General features: G+C 35.2%; 1 protein-coding gene across 1 annotated transcript in view; it reads right to left on the bottom strand.

Annotated features, from left to right (window-relative positions):
• Nucleotides 1-13,346, bottom strand: part of LOC121325235 (cadherin-8-like) — a 72,066-nt gene extending 58,720 nt beyond the window's left edge. The window contains exons 1-2 of the mRNA XM_041267626.1: nt 13,149-13,346; nt 7,627-8,055 (exon numbers count right to left, since the gene is read on the bottom strand). Of these exons, the coding sequence (XP_041123560.1) occupies nt 7,627-7,878 (252 nt within the window). The 5' untranslated portion in view covers nt 7,879-8,055; nt 13,149-13,346. The remainder of the gene's footprint in view (nt 1-7,626; nt 8,056-13,148) is intronic.
• Between the last annotated feature and the right edge of the window lie 2,453 nt (nt 13,347-15,799).

Raw genomic sequence — 15,799 nt, 5'->3', positions numbered from 1 at the left:
TTTAGCAGTGTATACATACACACACACACACACACACACACACACACATACACACACAAAAATAAAAATAATTGAAGAAAGTGATTTCTATCATTTCTAATTGTTCTAGTGAAAGACATAGATTGAAGTAGAGATTCAGCTTTATTATGAAACAACAAATTACTACATGACACACATAAAATGAAAAATAGCATGCAAAAACTAATTTCATACTTTCACAAAAGTATTTGAATACCTTTATATTAGTATTTTGTGAGCCCACCCTTTGCTTCCTTTGCAGCTTGCAGTCTTTTATGTATTTTGAAACCAGTTCCTAGGATTGTTCCGGAGATATTTTTGCTCATTCTTTAACACATACAGCTTTGAGTCTTGCAATAAACTTTGCTTTCCTTTTTGCAACAACAGCCTTCACGTCAATCCACAACTCTATGGGGTTCAAGTCTGAGATGGCCAATCCATAACGGTTCCAGTTCCCTGGAAGAGAAGATGACCAACAACGATACTTTTGGGATATGCCTGCCACTGATCAGGTATTTACTGAGCATGAGTATCTCAGAGGGGCCGATAGGCACCTCCGGGGAGTGACATCCTTGCTCTTGCCTACCAAGGGAATAAGTAGACACTCTGTGGAGATCATGTTCTCTCTCAATGAACCAAACGGGCACAAGTAATGTAATCTCTGAAGAAAAATGAGAAGGGTGAAAAGCCTCTAGTTCAACTGACTGATTTAACTGAAAAGCCATAACCACCTTAGGGAGAAAAGCAGGGTTCCTACGTAGCGATATCCTGTTTCCATCATCCCAAATATGCATACAGGCACTCTGCACTGACAGCCTGTAGCTCACTGACCTGCTTAGCGGAGGTGATGGCTAACAAAAAGGCTGTCTTCATAGAGAGATATTTCAACTCTATGTAATGTATAGGCTCAAACGGGGCCTTAGTGAGAGCCTCCAATGCCATGTCTAGACTCCACTCAAGGAGGATGTCCGCCAAGCACCCTTTAGAAAATGGGTCACCAGAAAATGAGCAGCCGGGGAAACTGAATCAGTGGGGACATGGTATGCAGATAGAGCTACCAGGTACACTTTCAGCATAGAGCGGGACCTACCCGCCTCTAGCAAATCTTGCCGAAACTGCAAAATAATCGCTATAGGGCTATAGATGGGGTCATGACCTCTGATCATACACCAATTTTGAAAATATTTCCACTGATAGGAGTACAACAACCTTAGCAGGCCCTAGCATTTTGCAGTGTACTGACGACTGAATCTGTGAGCCCTAAGTCTGCCCGGTTCTGCGTGCTAGAGGGTGCCGCTCGCCTGACTGAGGAGATCCAGGTACAGCAGGATCTCCAAGGGCTGGCCTTGCAGCAGCTGTCAAAGGTTTAAAAAAACAGATTCTCTTTGGCCATGTGGGGGCCACCAGAAGAACTGTTGCCTCTTCTCTCCGGACTTTCTCTAGGAAGGCCAGGTGCAATGGTATTGGCGGGAATGCATACAAGAGCTTTGAACTGCTCACAACTCCGCATTTATGTGCAAGGATGTCTAACGGCCTGACCAGGTGGATGAGCTGTGAAATCCTTTTATTTTATTTTTTTTTTAACAAGTGTGCTGTAGGCGGGCTGAGACAAGCCAGCGGAGTCAACCCAACAGCGTGTCGCAGCACAGCTGGGTCCTGGTAGAGGAATCACACATCGCTTTGTTTTTTTTTAGTTGCGCAGCATTTATAGCTTAGTTCACAGAAGCTGAGTTTCTGATTCCAGGGAAGTGGCAAGCCAACTTCTAGCAATGAATTGCAGGCAATAAAATTGTAGGCAATAAATTGCAGCGGAACTCCAGAAAACTTGAGTGAGCGTTCTTTTACACAGACTCAATCACAGCAACTGGACAGGTTAGTTATACCTACCTTACTTACCTGAAGTGAGAAGCAAATGAGAAAGTGAGTTCTGCGGGGTAGCTACTTATTCCCTCTGTAGGCGGGACCGAGGACGTCACGCCCCGGAGGGGCCTATCGGCTGCTCTGACATAAAATGCTCAGTAAATACCTGACCTGTGGCAGGCATATCCCAAAAGTATTGCCAAAAGTCATCTTTGAATTCAAAGGGAACTGTAATCTTAATTTTTTTTTTTTATAAATTCCTGTGTAGACTTTGCAGAATGCTTAGGGTCAATATCCTGCTATAATACAAACTTCCATCCAATAAGCCTTCTAGCTTATTATTCAATGGAAAACTCCAATCACTTTCTTTTGTGTATTGTTTTTAACACAGGTTTGCATCTTGGTTTTCGCCTATGGACATTCACCTTCTTAAGGTATCATTGAATTTTTCGCTCATTAACTTCTTGACAATTTTTTCTCAATTCTTGTATCAAATCTTTGCAGTAATCAAAGGATTTTGCTGGGCTGCTCGAACAATTCTTCTAGATTTTGCAGAAAACCTTCTTGGTCTTCCACACCTGTAGTTAATTGCAATAGTTCCTGTTCTCCTGTGTTTGTCAATAATAGCCTGCGGTGCTTTTCTGCTATTTTTCTGGTAGTTGTATCACTGCCATTGTTGCTGTACTCTTTAGTTTTAACCATTTGTGTTGCTTTTGTTCAGCACTTGATGATTATGTATTTATTTATTCTATAATTATCATCTGGTGGTGGATGTCAATCATGACAATTGTTAGTAATTAGCAACCAACGGGTTTCATACGAAATATGTTGATTGCCCACATACTTTTGTTAACGTATGAAATTAGTTTTTGCATGTTATTTTTGATTTTATGCATGTTATGTAATAATGTGTTGTTTTATTATAAAGCTGAATCTCTAATGCATATCTTTCACTATAAAAATTAGAAATTATAGAAATCACTTTGTAGTTTTTCTATTACTTTTGTAACTGCTCAAATACTTTTTTTCTGCGACTGCATTGTGTGATTTAGATACAAATATTGTGCAGGCTTTGCCCTGAAGGCTTTGCCCTGTATTGAGTAACTTCACATTCAGTGACTTATTGTGAATTCTTGTGCTGTTTCTGAATAAATACATAGCAATTTACACTCTACAGATTCCTTAGAACATCTGCCAAAGGCCTGCAGATGCATGCAGAGGAGGGTATAAGGCGTACAGAGGCATATATAAATAAAAATACTATCTAACTAATCAACTCCCCAGGGAGAGAATATATAGTGACACAGAAAGCACTTCAGTCACGCGCCAAGAATGCTGCAAGTCAAGGAGGAGGTCTACTGCAAAAGCTTACACTCTGCTGCTGTGTGCTCAGCATATTTTCATATTTATTAAAACTAGATGCACAGTTTCACCTGTACTGGAACTGGAATGAGCCCAGGATACTCGGTTAACATCACAACTTTGAGAGTGCCTTGGGAACTTGATCACAAAATGGACCTACATCGGCGCATACAACACAGAACTTGATATTCCCCATCATTTTTATTCAAGCATTTTCTGCTATTAAATTTCTACCTTTCAGGTCTCAGGTGTTTTCTTGCTAACATCAACTGTATTTTTTTGTGGGAAGCAGACTCAGCTCCGAGGCTGCATGGAGAGCCTCGTGATCTACGCTGGCTGTAAGAGCCACGTTCTATAATTGAGTCAAATGACTAGTTCAATTGGGAGTAGCTTGCTCTCTGAAGGGGGAAACTAGCACTGGTGCAAATGAATAGATTAGGAGAAAGGAAAACAAAATATAGCTAAAGTTATTTGGCCGGGGGTTCCCTCTGGCCAGTGGGAACCTCCTCTCGGACGATGAAGCGACATAGTAGGCCTCTAAGGTCAGGAAGGGCGCTTCACTTGCCCCCCGATGGAACTGTTGCAGAAGTGACGCAGCAAAGTGGAGGAGGAAGGAAGGATGGAGGAAACTGAAAAGCAAGACGAGAATTAGGAAGCTGGGTACGGTTTAAAGAGGGTGACTGACAGGTATTTAAAGGCTGACTGACAGATATTTTAGTGGGATGACTCAGGGGAGGAGTCGCTGCTCTAGCTCTCCAAAATACACCAACGTTCTACTTATTGCAGCCCCTGCATATAAACCTACATTAGTTAATTTCACTCATATCCTTGGTAATTACATTTGGATATACATGTATGCTAATAGATAACAGAGATCCTTGTTCATTTGTATTGTACTGTGTGTTTTGTATGCTAAACAGTTGTTAGTGGATTCTTCTCAATTATTCTATAATATGGTTGTGGTCAAAAGCAGGTTATGCATTAATATCTGTTTATTCAATTTGTCTTGTTAATTAAATCCACCAAAAAGCACACTTTTGCAGACACGCCAACACAGACTGGTTCCATTCAATCTTTTTTTTTTTTTTTTTTTCCCAAATAGATTTATTTTACAAAAATACTGAGATATCCACAATGTAGTAGCTTTTACTATTTTTAGTGTAAGCTCAAGTAATCATGTTCACGTTATGTTATTAAAAAAAAAAAAAATTCAACCCGATAATCCAGATCAGCAGTATCTATGAAGCTCTATAGAAGAAGTCTCAAGTGTACCAATGTAGCTTTGCAAGATGAATTGCAAAGATAATATTGTAGTATATCATCTCAACAGTAGTTGTTTTCATTTTCTTATGCAGGTGATGCAGCAGACAGCACTGGCTCGCTTGTGAAAGCAAGGTGACTAGAAGACGAACACTTTAGCCTAGTTTGGAAATGGGAATCTGCTGCCCTGTCTAGCTCTTGTCTTTCACCTTCTGTTCCAGGTTAATTCTACTGTAAAATGCGCTTTCACACCTTTCAAATAACTGCATTTCAATCCAATGTCTATTATAACATGATTATAATAAGCTTTACTGAAATTCCATATTAACTTATATAAAACTGACATAAGAACATATGGAAAAATACAGTTAGATGTACTTGTAAATGTGTTTAATATACTGAAAACAATGAGCTCTTTAGTAGTACTGTTTGGGTGACCATGTATTGCTGACCTTTATTCTGTATCTGGGTGTTCAATTTAATTCTTTCTACTGTACAGTATGATAGAGTATGTTTCCTTATGTCTGTTTCCCCTGGGATGCCCTTGAAAACGGTATAGATATCTGCTGAGTAAGATTTATAGTGACGCCTCCGTCAGAACCTGAGATAACAAATCACGGAAAGGGAAATGCTGTCAGGTACAGTTTCCATCCCTTTGTCTAGTATGCCTCTATAGGTATGTTATTATTCATTGTTAACTGCCAGTTGAAACCCTTTTTAAGAGCACAGGGAAAGACAGGACAGGAACGATATGTATAATTTAACATCAGCGGGCTGGGCAATAAAACGTAGAGGCGGGAGGGAATCTTAGCCCACGGTGTATGCATAGGCAACACTGAACCTCAAACTCATAAACAAAGAGATCTGAAATGTATAACCAATTTTAATCGCAAAACCTCCATCCAAATTATTCATTTTTTAATTAAGTGAAAGAAGGGAATAGCTGCTTGGGAGCTTGTGATGAGGAACCCTCTATCTGAAACTGCAGGCTCCTATCTCCCTGTAACACTGAACTTATCTGTTCTCTGCAAGTCGTGTTGATAAATATGTAACCTTCAGGAGATACCATAACTCAGTTAAGAGAGTGAGACAGTCTCACCAATGTACTGACCACCCTGATCAGCAACAGTCAGAGGTTCTGTGGACATTTCTTTTTTTACTCAGTAAAGCCAGCATTTTCTGTTTAGCAACATATCGGAAAACATGAAAAATGAGACTCTATTAAACAGAGTAACTGCAGCCTCCAGCAAATTGCCTCATTATATTAGGTAAATAAAATAATGATTTTAATACTGTGTGAATTTCAATTATTTTGTAATTAAATGGATCCCTAACTGAGTCTACCGGACATTACTCCCTATCACTCAGACACAGTGAACCAAGGACTCTTTCAAAACCTATCCCTCAGTCACACAAACACCCAGTTACACACACACACACAAAAGTCATTCACCTGGTGTCTATAGCAGTGAAATGCACCCTGAGGCAATGTAATTATTAAGGCCTTTTAGGTGCAAAGTGTAAAGTGTAGATAGCTTTTTAAGATTGCAGCATATAAGACATCAAAAGTAAAAATACATTTTTCATTTGAAGGAAATATTGAGGGAGTGTAAGGATCCTTTTGACAAACAATGCAACTGACAGAATTCAGAAAGCTTTGTCTGCATTAAAAAAAAAACAAAAAAAAAAAAAAAAAAAACAAATGATGTAAACAAATCTGCATTTCAATACATAAATCTGGAAATCAAGTCAAGGTTACCAGCACAGGGATAGAAAGAAATGTAGTTTTTTTTTCAGGAAAATCTTTCAATGGTATGAAATATCTGAGTTATCTTAAACCGTATATCCTTCTCGCCCTTTCCACGTGTTTACAGCACCCTGGTGATCTCAACAGAGTTCAGAATAATTTATAACCTCTAAGTACATCAGAAACACCAGAGTATTACCATTTATCTGTCCCCCTGCAACACGACTCCTAGTGGATATAAAGAATACCAACACTGTTTTTCCCTGGGGTGTTTCATTGGGACAGATTAATTACATGTTTCTTAAAGTTCTACTGAGGCCACAGGGCTTCTTAAAACTTTTGAACATTAAAAATAAAAACAAAGTCATTAAAATAGTTAAGTTATTTCATATCAAAACAGAGTTGCTCTTATCAATTTTAGCTGCTTCCAAAAATGCTTGTCTATATAACAGCCATATTAATCATTACATATGTTGTAAAAAACATTTTAATGTTATCGTCGATTTAAACAGGTATTATATGCTTTTTATAAAATGGGATAGTTTTCTTTTTTTAAACGGGCTCTTGTTTGAGGTGATATGTTTAATCTTAATGTGAACGTGATGTACTTATTTAGTGTGCAGATATGTAAATGCTATTGTCAAATTATATTTATGTACATCTTTAAAACATATGTGTGTTTCTCAAACTTAATAGAGTCCCAGAGTTAAGATAATCTTTCACAAAATGTTTTACATTGATTTCAATGAAATGTAAGGTCCCAAACAGCTTCAATAACACAAACTTTCCACCAGGGATTTTAAACTGAGTGGATTTACTGAGCAGGACAAAGTTATAAGTATATAAAATCCAAGAGATCAAGGGGAAAAGATCAGTTGTTCCCACAAGGGACTTAAGGATAAAGGGATTTCAAACAATATAAAACAAGCATTGATATTCATTTTTTGAAAATTAATCTTAATTCATATATTCTGTATGTCTAAGTAATACACAAGCAATTAAAACAGAGCACTACAATTCCTATCTCCACAGTAATTCCAAAACCCACTATTGATCTTGATCATTCACAGGTTCTAAGCAGGATCTTCCTCAACACCCTACAATTAAAAGTTTACAATTTAAATATTCCAGTGAGAAAACCTCTCTCACTGGAATAACACTAATAATAATACTAATAATACTACTAATAATAATAATACTACTACTACTACTACTACTACTACTAATAATAATAATAATAATAATAATAATAATAATAATAATAATAATAAAATAAAATTAAAAATAAAACAAAGAAATTTCAAAATCACTAAATTCATGTTTCCACGTGATATGCAAGCTTGATATTCAACTGCCATTTTACAAGCCGGAAAACTCACCCTGCCAACGAGAATTGGGTCCGGTCCAGAAAACTCCTCCAGCACAAACATTTGATTCCAAACCCATCCTCTCTTGGCACGACTCAAAACTCTTTCTCCTTCACCAGTCCCAGGCAAACCCACAATGGACCCAGTTTGTAAACTTTTGGACTGGGTGACAGGAGCCATGGAAATATAAGGAAGGACCATAATCCATACAAATAACAAGGGAGCCCATATATCTGTCCACATTTCCTCCAAACGTTTTGGCATTACTCTCCAACCTAAACAGAAAAAGTTACTTCTCTCTGCTCCAGTCTTCAGTCTTCACATTCATTGTGCAGTAAAGCTTGTTCAAAACTGCACAGCATGTTTCCAAAATGACAAACACAAAGAGAAGATGTGCTTCTTGCGACAGCATCCCTTGGTAGGTTCCTCAGCATGCAAGACCTACAAATAAAGACAACACATTGTTGAATATAAAAGCATATTGATTGGACTATTCTTTAAATTAAAAAAAAAAAAAAAAAAAAAATCTGTAAATTGAAAGAAAAATGTGTGTCAAGGCAAATGAACCCATTGATAGAAACAGTGCTGTTTTTGAGCGGTTGACTCACTTCACCTTGCTTTTCGTGGAGAAAACCTGCCAAATGAAACAGAATTGGAGAACACAGCTGTTCTTGGTATCTGGATATCAGTCTTTCATGTGGACATTGAGCTCAACAGTAAAAATGTCACCTAATGTTTTAGACATACCTTTTTTTAAAGAAAAAAAAAACATCTTCTTTAAAGATTTAAACAGATGCTAATACTGCAGCTTTAAGATGACTTGACCACTTTCCACCTGTGTGCAAACACCAGCATGGTTAAATGGTTGCAATGCTTAGATCTACTCTATTTTTTTTTTTTAAATACAACTCAGACAGATAGACAGCTTATGGAAAATACATGCTTTTACTACTACAGAAATGCACAATGTATTTCCTTATTAACTGTTTAAATACAGTGAGCTTGCAATAACCCATTCCAGTAAATGTCATATATCTTCCAATTACTTTGGAAGCATTAAAGCATAATTAAAAACTGTGAGATGTACAAGTAATGGAGAACTGCTTTTTTTTTTTTCTTCCTAAACATACACTGTTTAATTTAATTTAGATTTGTGTTCTTCCCTAAAACTGATATGGTCCATTTACCTCAAAAGAGTTGCCAGTTCTGACTGTAATTTACAGATATATCTAAATAGCTGCATCATGAATAGACAATGTGTACTTTGTATTGCACACATAATGATTCCTAACATTTTATAAATGTGTCCTGACATTTTATAAAACATGTGTCCTGTCTATTAATAAGGGTTACATGTATGGTTTAATTGGACTTAAACAATGATTAAGGCTTGGATTTACAGTTTGGGTCAGCAGAAGCACACTGTCAGAATCTGATATACAGTATGTTCTTTGAGAGCTGCACTGAATATCTATCTATCTATCTATCTATCTATCTATCTATCTATCTATCTATCTATCTATCTATCTATCTATCTATCTATCTATCTATCTATCTATCTATCTATCTATCTATCTATCTATCTATCTATCTATCTATCTATCTATCTATCTATCTATCTATCTACATTTGTAGTCAAAAGTTTACATACCCCAATGTAAATGTATAATTTCTAGAAATTTCTCCAAAACAAACAATTTTAGGAAAAATATTTTGTAGCAAAAGTTTGGCTTTTGTGGATGAGGAAAATATATGTCTACAATTATTTATTTCAACAAAACTCCAAATACACTAATTCAAAAGTATCCATACCATCTGATGCTATGATAGTACTGTCTACAAGGTACTAAAAATTTCAATATGATAATGCAGAACCTAATTCTAGAAAGGTCTAGAAAATGCTAGATTGTTGGTGAGCATTATTAGAGAGTATAAAAGGGTTAGGCATAGGATGATTACTGTCATTACCAATAAGTCAATACGTGAAAAAGTAAAGAGCTATCTGAAGACCTTAGGCAGAAAATTATTTATGGTCATAAAGCTGGAGAAGGATACATGAAGATTTCCAAGCATCTGAGTATCCCAATTTCAACTATTGTTTCTATTATCAAGAAGTACAAGTCTCATGGTACTGTCACAACGCTCCCTTGCTCTGGAAGAAAGAAGGTTCTTTCACTAAGAACAAGTAGAAGAATTGTGATGAAGGTTAATAACAATCTGAGATTGACTGCCAAAGATATTCAAAGTGAACTGGCTGCAAGTGGGACTGGGGTTTCCATTTCAACCACAGGTTGAGTACTGCATGGTGAAGGTCTCAATGGTAGCAGGCCAAGGAAAAAAACACTCTTAGAAAAATGTCACAAGGACAATCGCTTAAAGTTTGCAAAATGGCAAATGTTTTGTGGAGTAATTAAATAAAAATCGAGCTATTTGGTCACGCTGATATTCGTTACATTTGGAGAAGGTCTGGTGAGGCGTACAAAGATAAGAACGCCATACCTAATGTCAAGCATGGAGGTGGTAATATCCTTCTATGGGGCAGTTTTTCCTCTAATGGCACAGGAAATTTAGTTCCAATACATGATAAAATGGATTCCATAGCATACCAAAAGATATTGGCCAATCACCTGAAATACTCCGCTACAAAACTTAGTTTAATGCACAACTGGACTTTCCAACACAACAACGATCCAAAGCACAGATCAAAATCTACTTCAGAGTGGTTAAAGAAGAATGAAAGCAGAAAGCTGTTACAAAAGATTTTTCCTGTAATTTCTAGAAAAAATATAGAAATTATACATTTCCATTGGTGTATGTAAACTTTTAACTCTCTCTCTCTCTCTCTCTCTCTCTCTCTCTCTCTCTCTCTCTCTCTCTCTCTCTCTCTCTATATCTATATATATATATATATATATATATATATATATATATATATATATATATTTTATTGGAAAATATAATATAATAACCTCACTTTAGAATCTTAGAACTATTCGTCTAAAACTAATAAAAGTAATTATAAACATAAATCAAACTTTATTGTACAAGACAAAAAAGGAACCTTACAATCCACAAATTTTGAACGAGTGTTTAGAACTGAGTTACACTACGTCTATTCGGGGACCTGAAATAATTATATCTATAAGCCCTGGACTTTATCTTTAGAGATTTACGGAGAAAAGGAAGCAGAATATATACACATATTATTATATTATTATTGAATACTAAATAATAATAATAATAATAATAATAAATAATAATAATAATAATAATAATAATAGAAAAAAAAAAAAAAAAACACATTTAAAAAAACACATTTCCACTTGTGACCCCTAAATCAGTTGAATAAATAGGTTGTGACTGGGTCATTTAAAAATAATAATATGCAGAATAAAAATGAATGAAAGAAACAATTAAAAAAAGAATCTTATCGCGTCATAAATATAATAAATTGATTAGTGCTTTCCCAGTATAAAGTACACATCGAAAGCCCAAAACGAGATGTATACTTGCTATCACCTTACCATCAGTATAATTAAACAGGCAGAATAAAAAATAAATAAAAAAATAAAAAATAAAAAAAATTCGGGCTTTGTCGGATATTGATATTGATAATGACGCTGCAGGGATTCCAGCCCACAGCTGAGTTTGATTAACTAAAGTATCATACGGTTATTATATATTATTATTATTATTATATATTTTAAAATAATAATAATAATAATAATAATAATAATAATAATAATAATAATAATAATAATAATATAATAATAATAATAATAATAATAATCCCAGTGCTTATCATTAGCCCTGATGCACACACATAACCCCATACAATAGTTTTCAGTCCCTTCTTTACTCTCACATCAGTCGCAACTGGTAAAATGATTAGGATAGTACAGCATAACGCCAGATGTAGTCTATATAATTACTCTCGGTCCTGCACTGACACGCCTGTTGCCACCAGAATAAAAATAAATAAATAAATAAATGTTTTTTCGCACTGTTAACGTTTTAGTGATTTGCAAAAAGCGGTAATGTCCTGTATTCGCACAAATACATATAATGGTATATATATATATATATCTATATAGCTATATATATATATATATATATATATATATATATATATATATATATATATATATATATATATATATATACACACCTCACGTTGTCCAACCGTTGTTAATTACAGTGAACAAACACCTAAGTTCAGGTATGTATTGTTTAGTCCGTGTTAATCATTTTGACTGTGAACGTGTTAGGTATTCATAGCAGTTTTCGTATTGTCCGGATGATTTTTACCCACAGGTTGGTTCTATTCTATTGTATCAGTTTAGCTGTACGCCGATATCAAACTCAGAAAACCTGACAGTGTATTCTACAGGCACATCTTAAATACCTCAAATACTACATATTTGAGCGTATGCCTAATATGTACCATACCACGAAGGTGTTGCAATGTCTACACATCTCTAACACTAATACGACGACGTGTGGAGTTCTGTAGTTGATTTCCTTATTCCTTGCCTTGGCTATCAAATAGGCTACCTGTTCGTGAGCAGAATAACTGCACACTTCTCCGGCTCATTTACAGTGTACTTAAGTAGTCGCCTAGGTGACTGACTGAATACCGAAGTGTTTAAAATGTTAATATTTCTATATTAATATTTCTGGGTAGATTACTGACAAGACAAAATATAATATTAAAATGAATTTTATTATACTATGTTACAATATATATATATAATATATATATATATATATATTATATATATATATATATATATATATATATATATATGTGTGTGTGTGTGTGTGTGTGTGTGTGTGTGTGTGTGTGTGTGTGTGTGTGTGTGTGTGTGTGTGTGTGTGTCTCTTTTTTTAAGTAGGAAAGTAACTAACATCAAATAAAGAATGCAGTTTATTTAATTCGACTTAAACATGATTTTAACATCCTGAATGTATGTGCATACCGATGCCACTTTAACTTGGCATCCTACGTTTCCGTAGCAAACTGATGTGTTTAACGCACTTGTCTTTCTAGACAGGCACAGATATCCGATTCATTTTAGTTTCGAAATGGAACGAAAAATGCAATGCACGTGTATTGACACAATCGAATGGCCAACAATTAATTACTCAAGACACCCAGTGCCAAAGTGACAACAGTCAGCCACACAAATTCTACCGTGTCTCAGTCTGAAGTTTACAAGCGTGTTGCTGGTACCCGCCTAGGCTACCATTCCAGCGCTATTTGATTCATGTTTTCATGCTTTGGAACATACATGACATATGAAAATAAAAAGACAGGCACCGACAACATCAATTCAAGTGTATACCTTATTAAAGAAAATACACATAATTACACGTGTAAAGAAACCGCAAAACAAACACAGATAATACTAAATCCGTGTGCACAGTACACAGGAGCGCGCAAAAACCAAACACCGCTAATTCAGCTTTACTAAAATGATAACACTGTAATACACTCTGTTATTTGTTTCTTTCTGTGTTTGGATAATACTTACTATCTTACATCTCGATCTCTCCCGCATTCTAATAAAAAAAAAGAGAACGATATCCCGTGATGTTATCAGTGTAAGGTATCTTCTGTAGGCAAAACAAGAACAGAATCCAGACAGTTCACCACACACACCCTACAACGGTGAATTGTATATCTCCAGCATGAGAGACTGCTAAATACTGCTGTGAAGAAGTAGCCTCTGAGTGTGTGTTTGTATGTGTGAGTGTGTGAGTGGAGAGTGTCTGGAGCCTCCCCTTGCCGCTCTCATTGGGCTAATGTGGAGGTAGGTCCACAGCTCAGCTTTTTTATTTTTTTGTTTTTTGTTTTTTTTCTACCAAGGAGATACACAACTTTTATGACCAGGCAGGCAGGCAGGCAGCAGTGGTGTTTTCATTGAACAATTGCATTCCACCTGAACACCAATTTTGTATGTACAGTACAGTTCTTTGGTTTTACAGGACCTTGCTGAACTGCTGTACTCTTCACAAAGGCACTATTTCGCATTACATGACAGAAATGAAAATAGCACTTCTGGTGTTTTGTATTTTTATCCTTTTTCAGGATTTGACCACTCACGGTAAAAATTCAAATTGTTATGAAAATGAAGTCTTGTATATTCGTAAATGTTATCAATAAATGTCAGTCCACACATGTAGCCAAGGTCTTACATTTCCTGAAATGTCAAAGGATAGCATCGTAATTCAAGAGTTCATCAGTTCTTATATTATGTTTTTTTCATATAATTTTTATTAACAGCCCTTTTATTATTAAAATCATGCAAACGTTGAACTTGAGTAAATGTTTAATACATTTAAGAACATAAGAACATAAGAACATAAGATATTACTTTTGTATGTGTTTTGTTTACGGATATTTATTGATGCATCCATATGTTGTCATATTCTAACAATAAGGATGTGTGAAGTACATTATGTGCACTGACAACTTTAATTAGTAAAGACTGGAGACTCTGGTGCTACATGCTCCCGGTGCATCAACACATAGTAAGGTTTAGGGTAAAACTGACTTAAAGTTAGTATTGGTTTGTGAGTAGATGCTCCTGGAAGCATGAATTTTCCTGCAGCATTTGCCTGCTGACTAAGCAAAAACAAGCTCAATTAATAAAGTCAATGTCCCAGAAAGAAAGAACCACACAGTTTTAAAGTGAACCCAGCACAGGACGGTCAGTTATTTTCCTAACCATATCATTTTGTATGTATGTTCCTTTCAGTATATGATTTTTTTTTTTTTTTTTTGTAAAACTTCATTCCTATTTATCTGCAAAATAACCTTTTTGATTGCTAAGGTTTCAAGGTAAGTCAAGAGTCTTCTAAGAGTGTTTAACCTGGGACATATGCATTGATCTTAATTCAATTAAAATGACAAAATATAGTCACCAAAAAACAAAACAAACAAACAAACAAAAGAAAAAGAATTTAGAATTTAGGGGATTACCCATCAAATTCCTTCTGAACTGAAATGACCTTAATCATAGTAACATCTTTACAAAATGAGATACAATTCAAATATTAGTCGCCTATGCTTGTAATTCATGCTTTCCTATTACTGTACAATAAGAATCGATATTTACTGTGTCTGTCGTATTGTCTGTGCTTGAATCATGTTTATCTAGACACAAATATTAACAATAGTCCAATTTTGTAAAATATTAGGATTGAAGATGTATATACACAATTACTGTGGTTAAGCATGTACGCACTAATAGCATATATATATATATATATATATATATATATATATATATATATATATATATATATATATATATATATATATATATATATATATATATATATATATAATGTGTCTTACAATTAATACAGATAATAATAAGTTTTGCATTTAAATACAAAGCTGTTCTGCCAAATTGATTGGTATTTTCTCTAGTCTCGGGAAGGAACAATGAACAGCAAATAAATTATTGTAATAAGGTAAGACTTGGAGCTGCTGTTATGTAAAGGAATATCCCATAATTCAGTGTTTATACTGCAACTGGTCAATCAAGTCAGATAGGAATGTATGTTAAGGACAGGGAAAGCTATTGGAACTTAAACCTTCCAAGTGGATATAGGATGATATGAAAGAAGTCAGTGAGAGATGTGAAACTGTGCAGCTTTGCAAAGCTAAGTGCCCTCTAGTGTGCAATAATGAAGCAGCTTTCATGCTTTCTAAAAGTATTGTTCTAATACAGTATAAAACCTCAGGGGATACACATTTTTGATTGGTTTCCAGCTAAATAACCAACTACCAGGCAGGATTTTGGAAGTTTCACTCTGCCTTTTTGTTCTTAGTGTAAACGTTTAATGTCTTGTTTAACATATTAATCTGCTTTTCCTTGAAAATATTTCTTTTTGAGACAATTGTTTGTGTGTGTGTGGGGGGGGGGCAGGTATTGCTATCAGTGTGGGGACAAAATTTGAGTAAATGTCCCCATAAAGATAGTAACTCCTGAAAAAACGACATTGTGGGGACGTTCCAACTTTGTAAAACACCTTTTTTTAAGAACTAAATATGCCTTTAAGAAAGCCTTTACTATTTCCTGACTGGAAATAGTAAATAAAAATATAGTGAGAGTTAATGAGAAGTCCCCACAGGTATAGGAATAAAATACAATACATGTGTGTGTGTGTGTGT

This window comes from Polyodon spathula, chromosome 13 (assembly GCF_017654505.1).
Source record: "Polyodon spathula isolate WHYD16114869_AA chromosome 13, ASM1765450v1, whole genome shotgun sequence".
Lineage (NCBI taxonomy): Eukaryota > Metazoa > Chordata > Actinopteri > Acipenseriformes > Polyodontidae > Polyodon > Polyodon spathula.
This window is presented reverse-complemented; position numbering and strand designations above follow the sequence as displayed.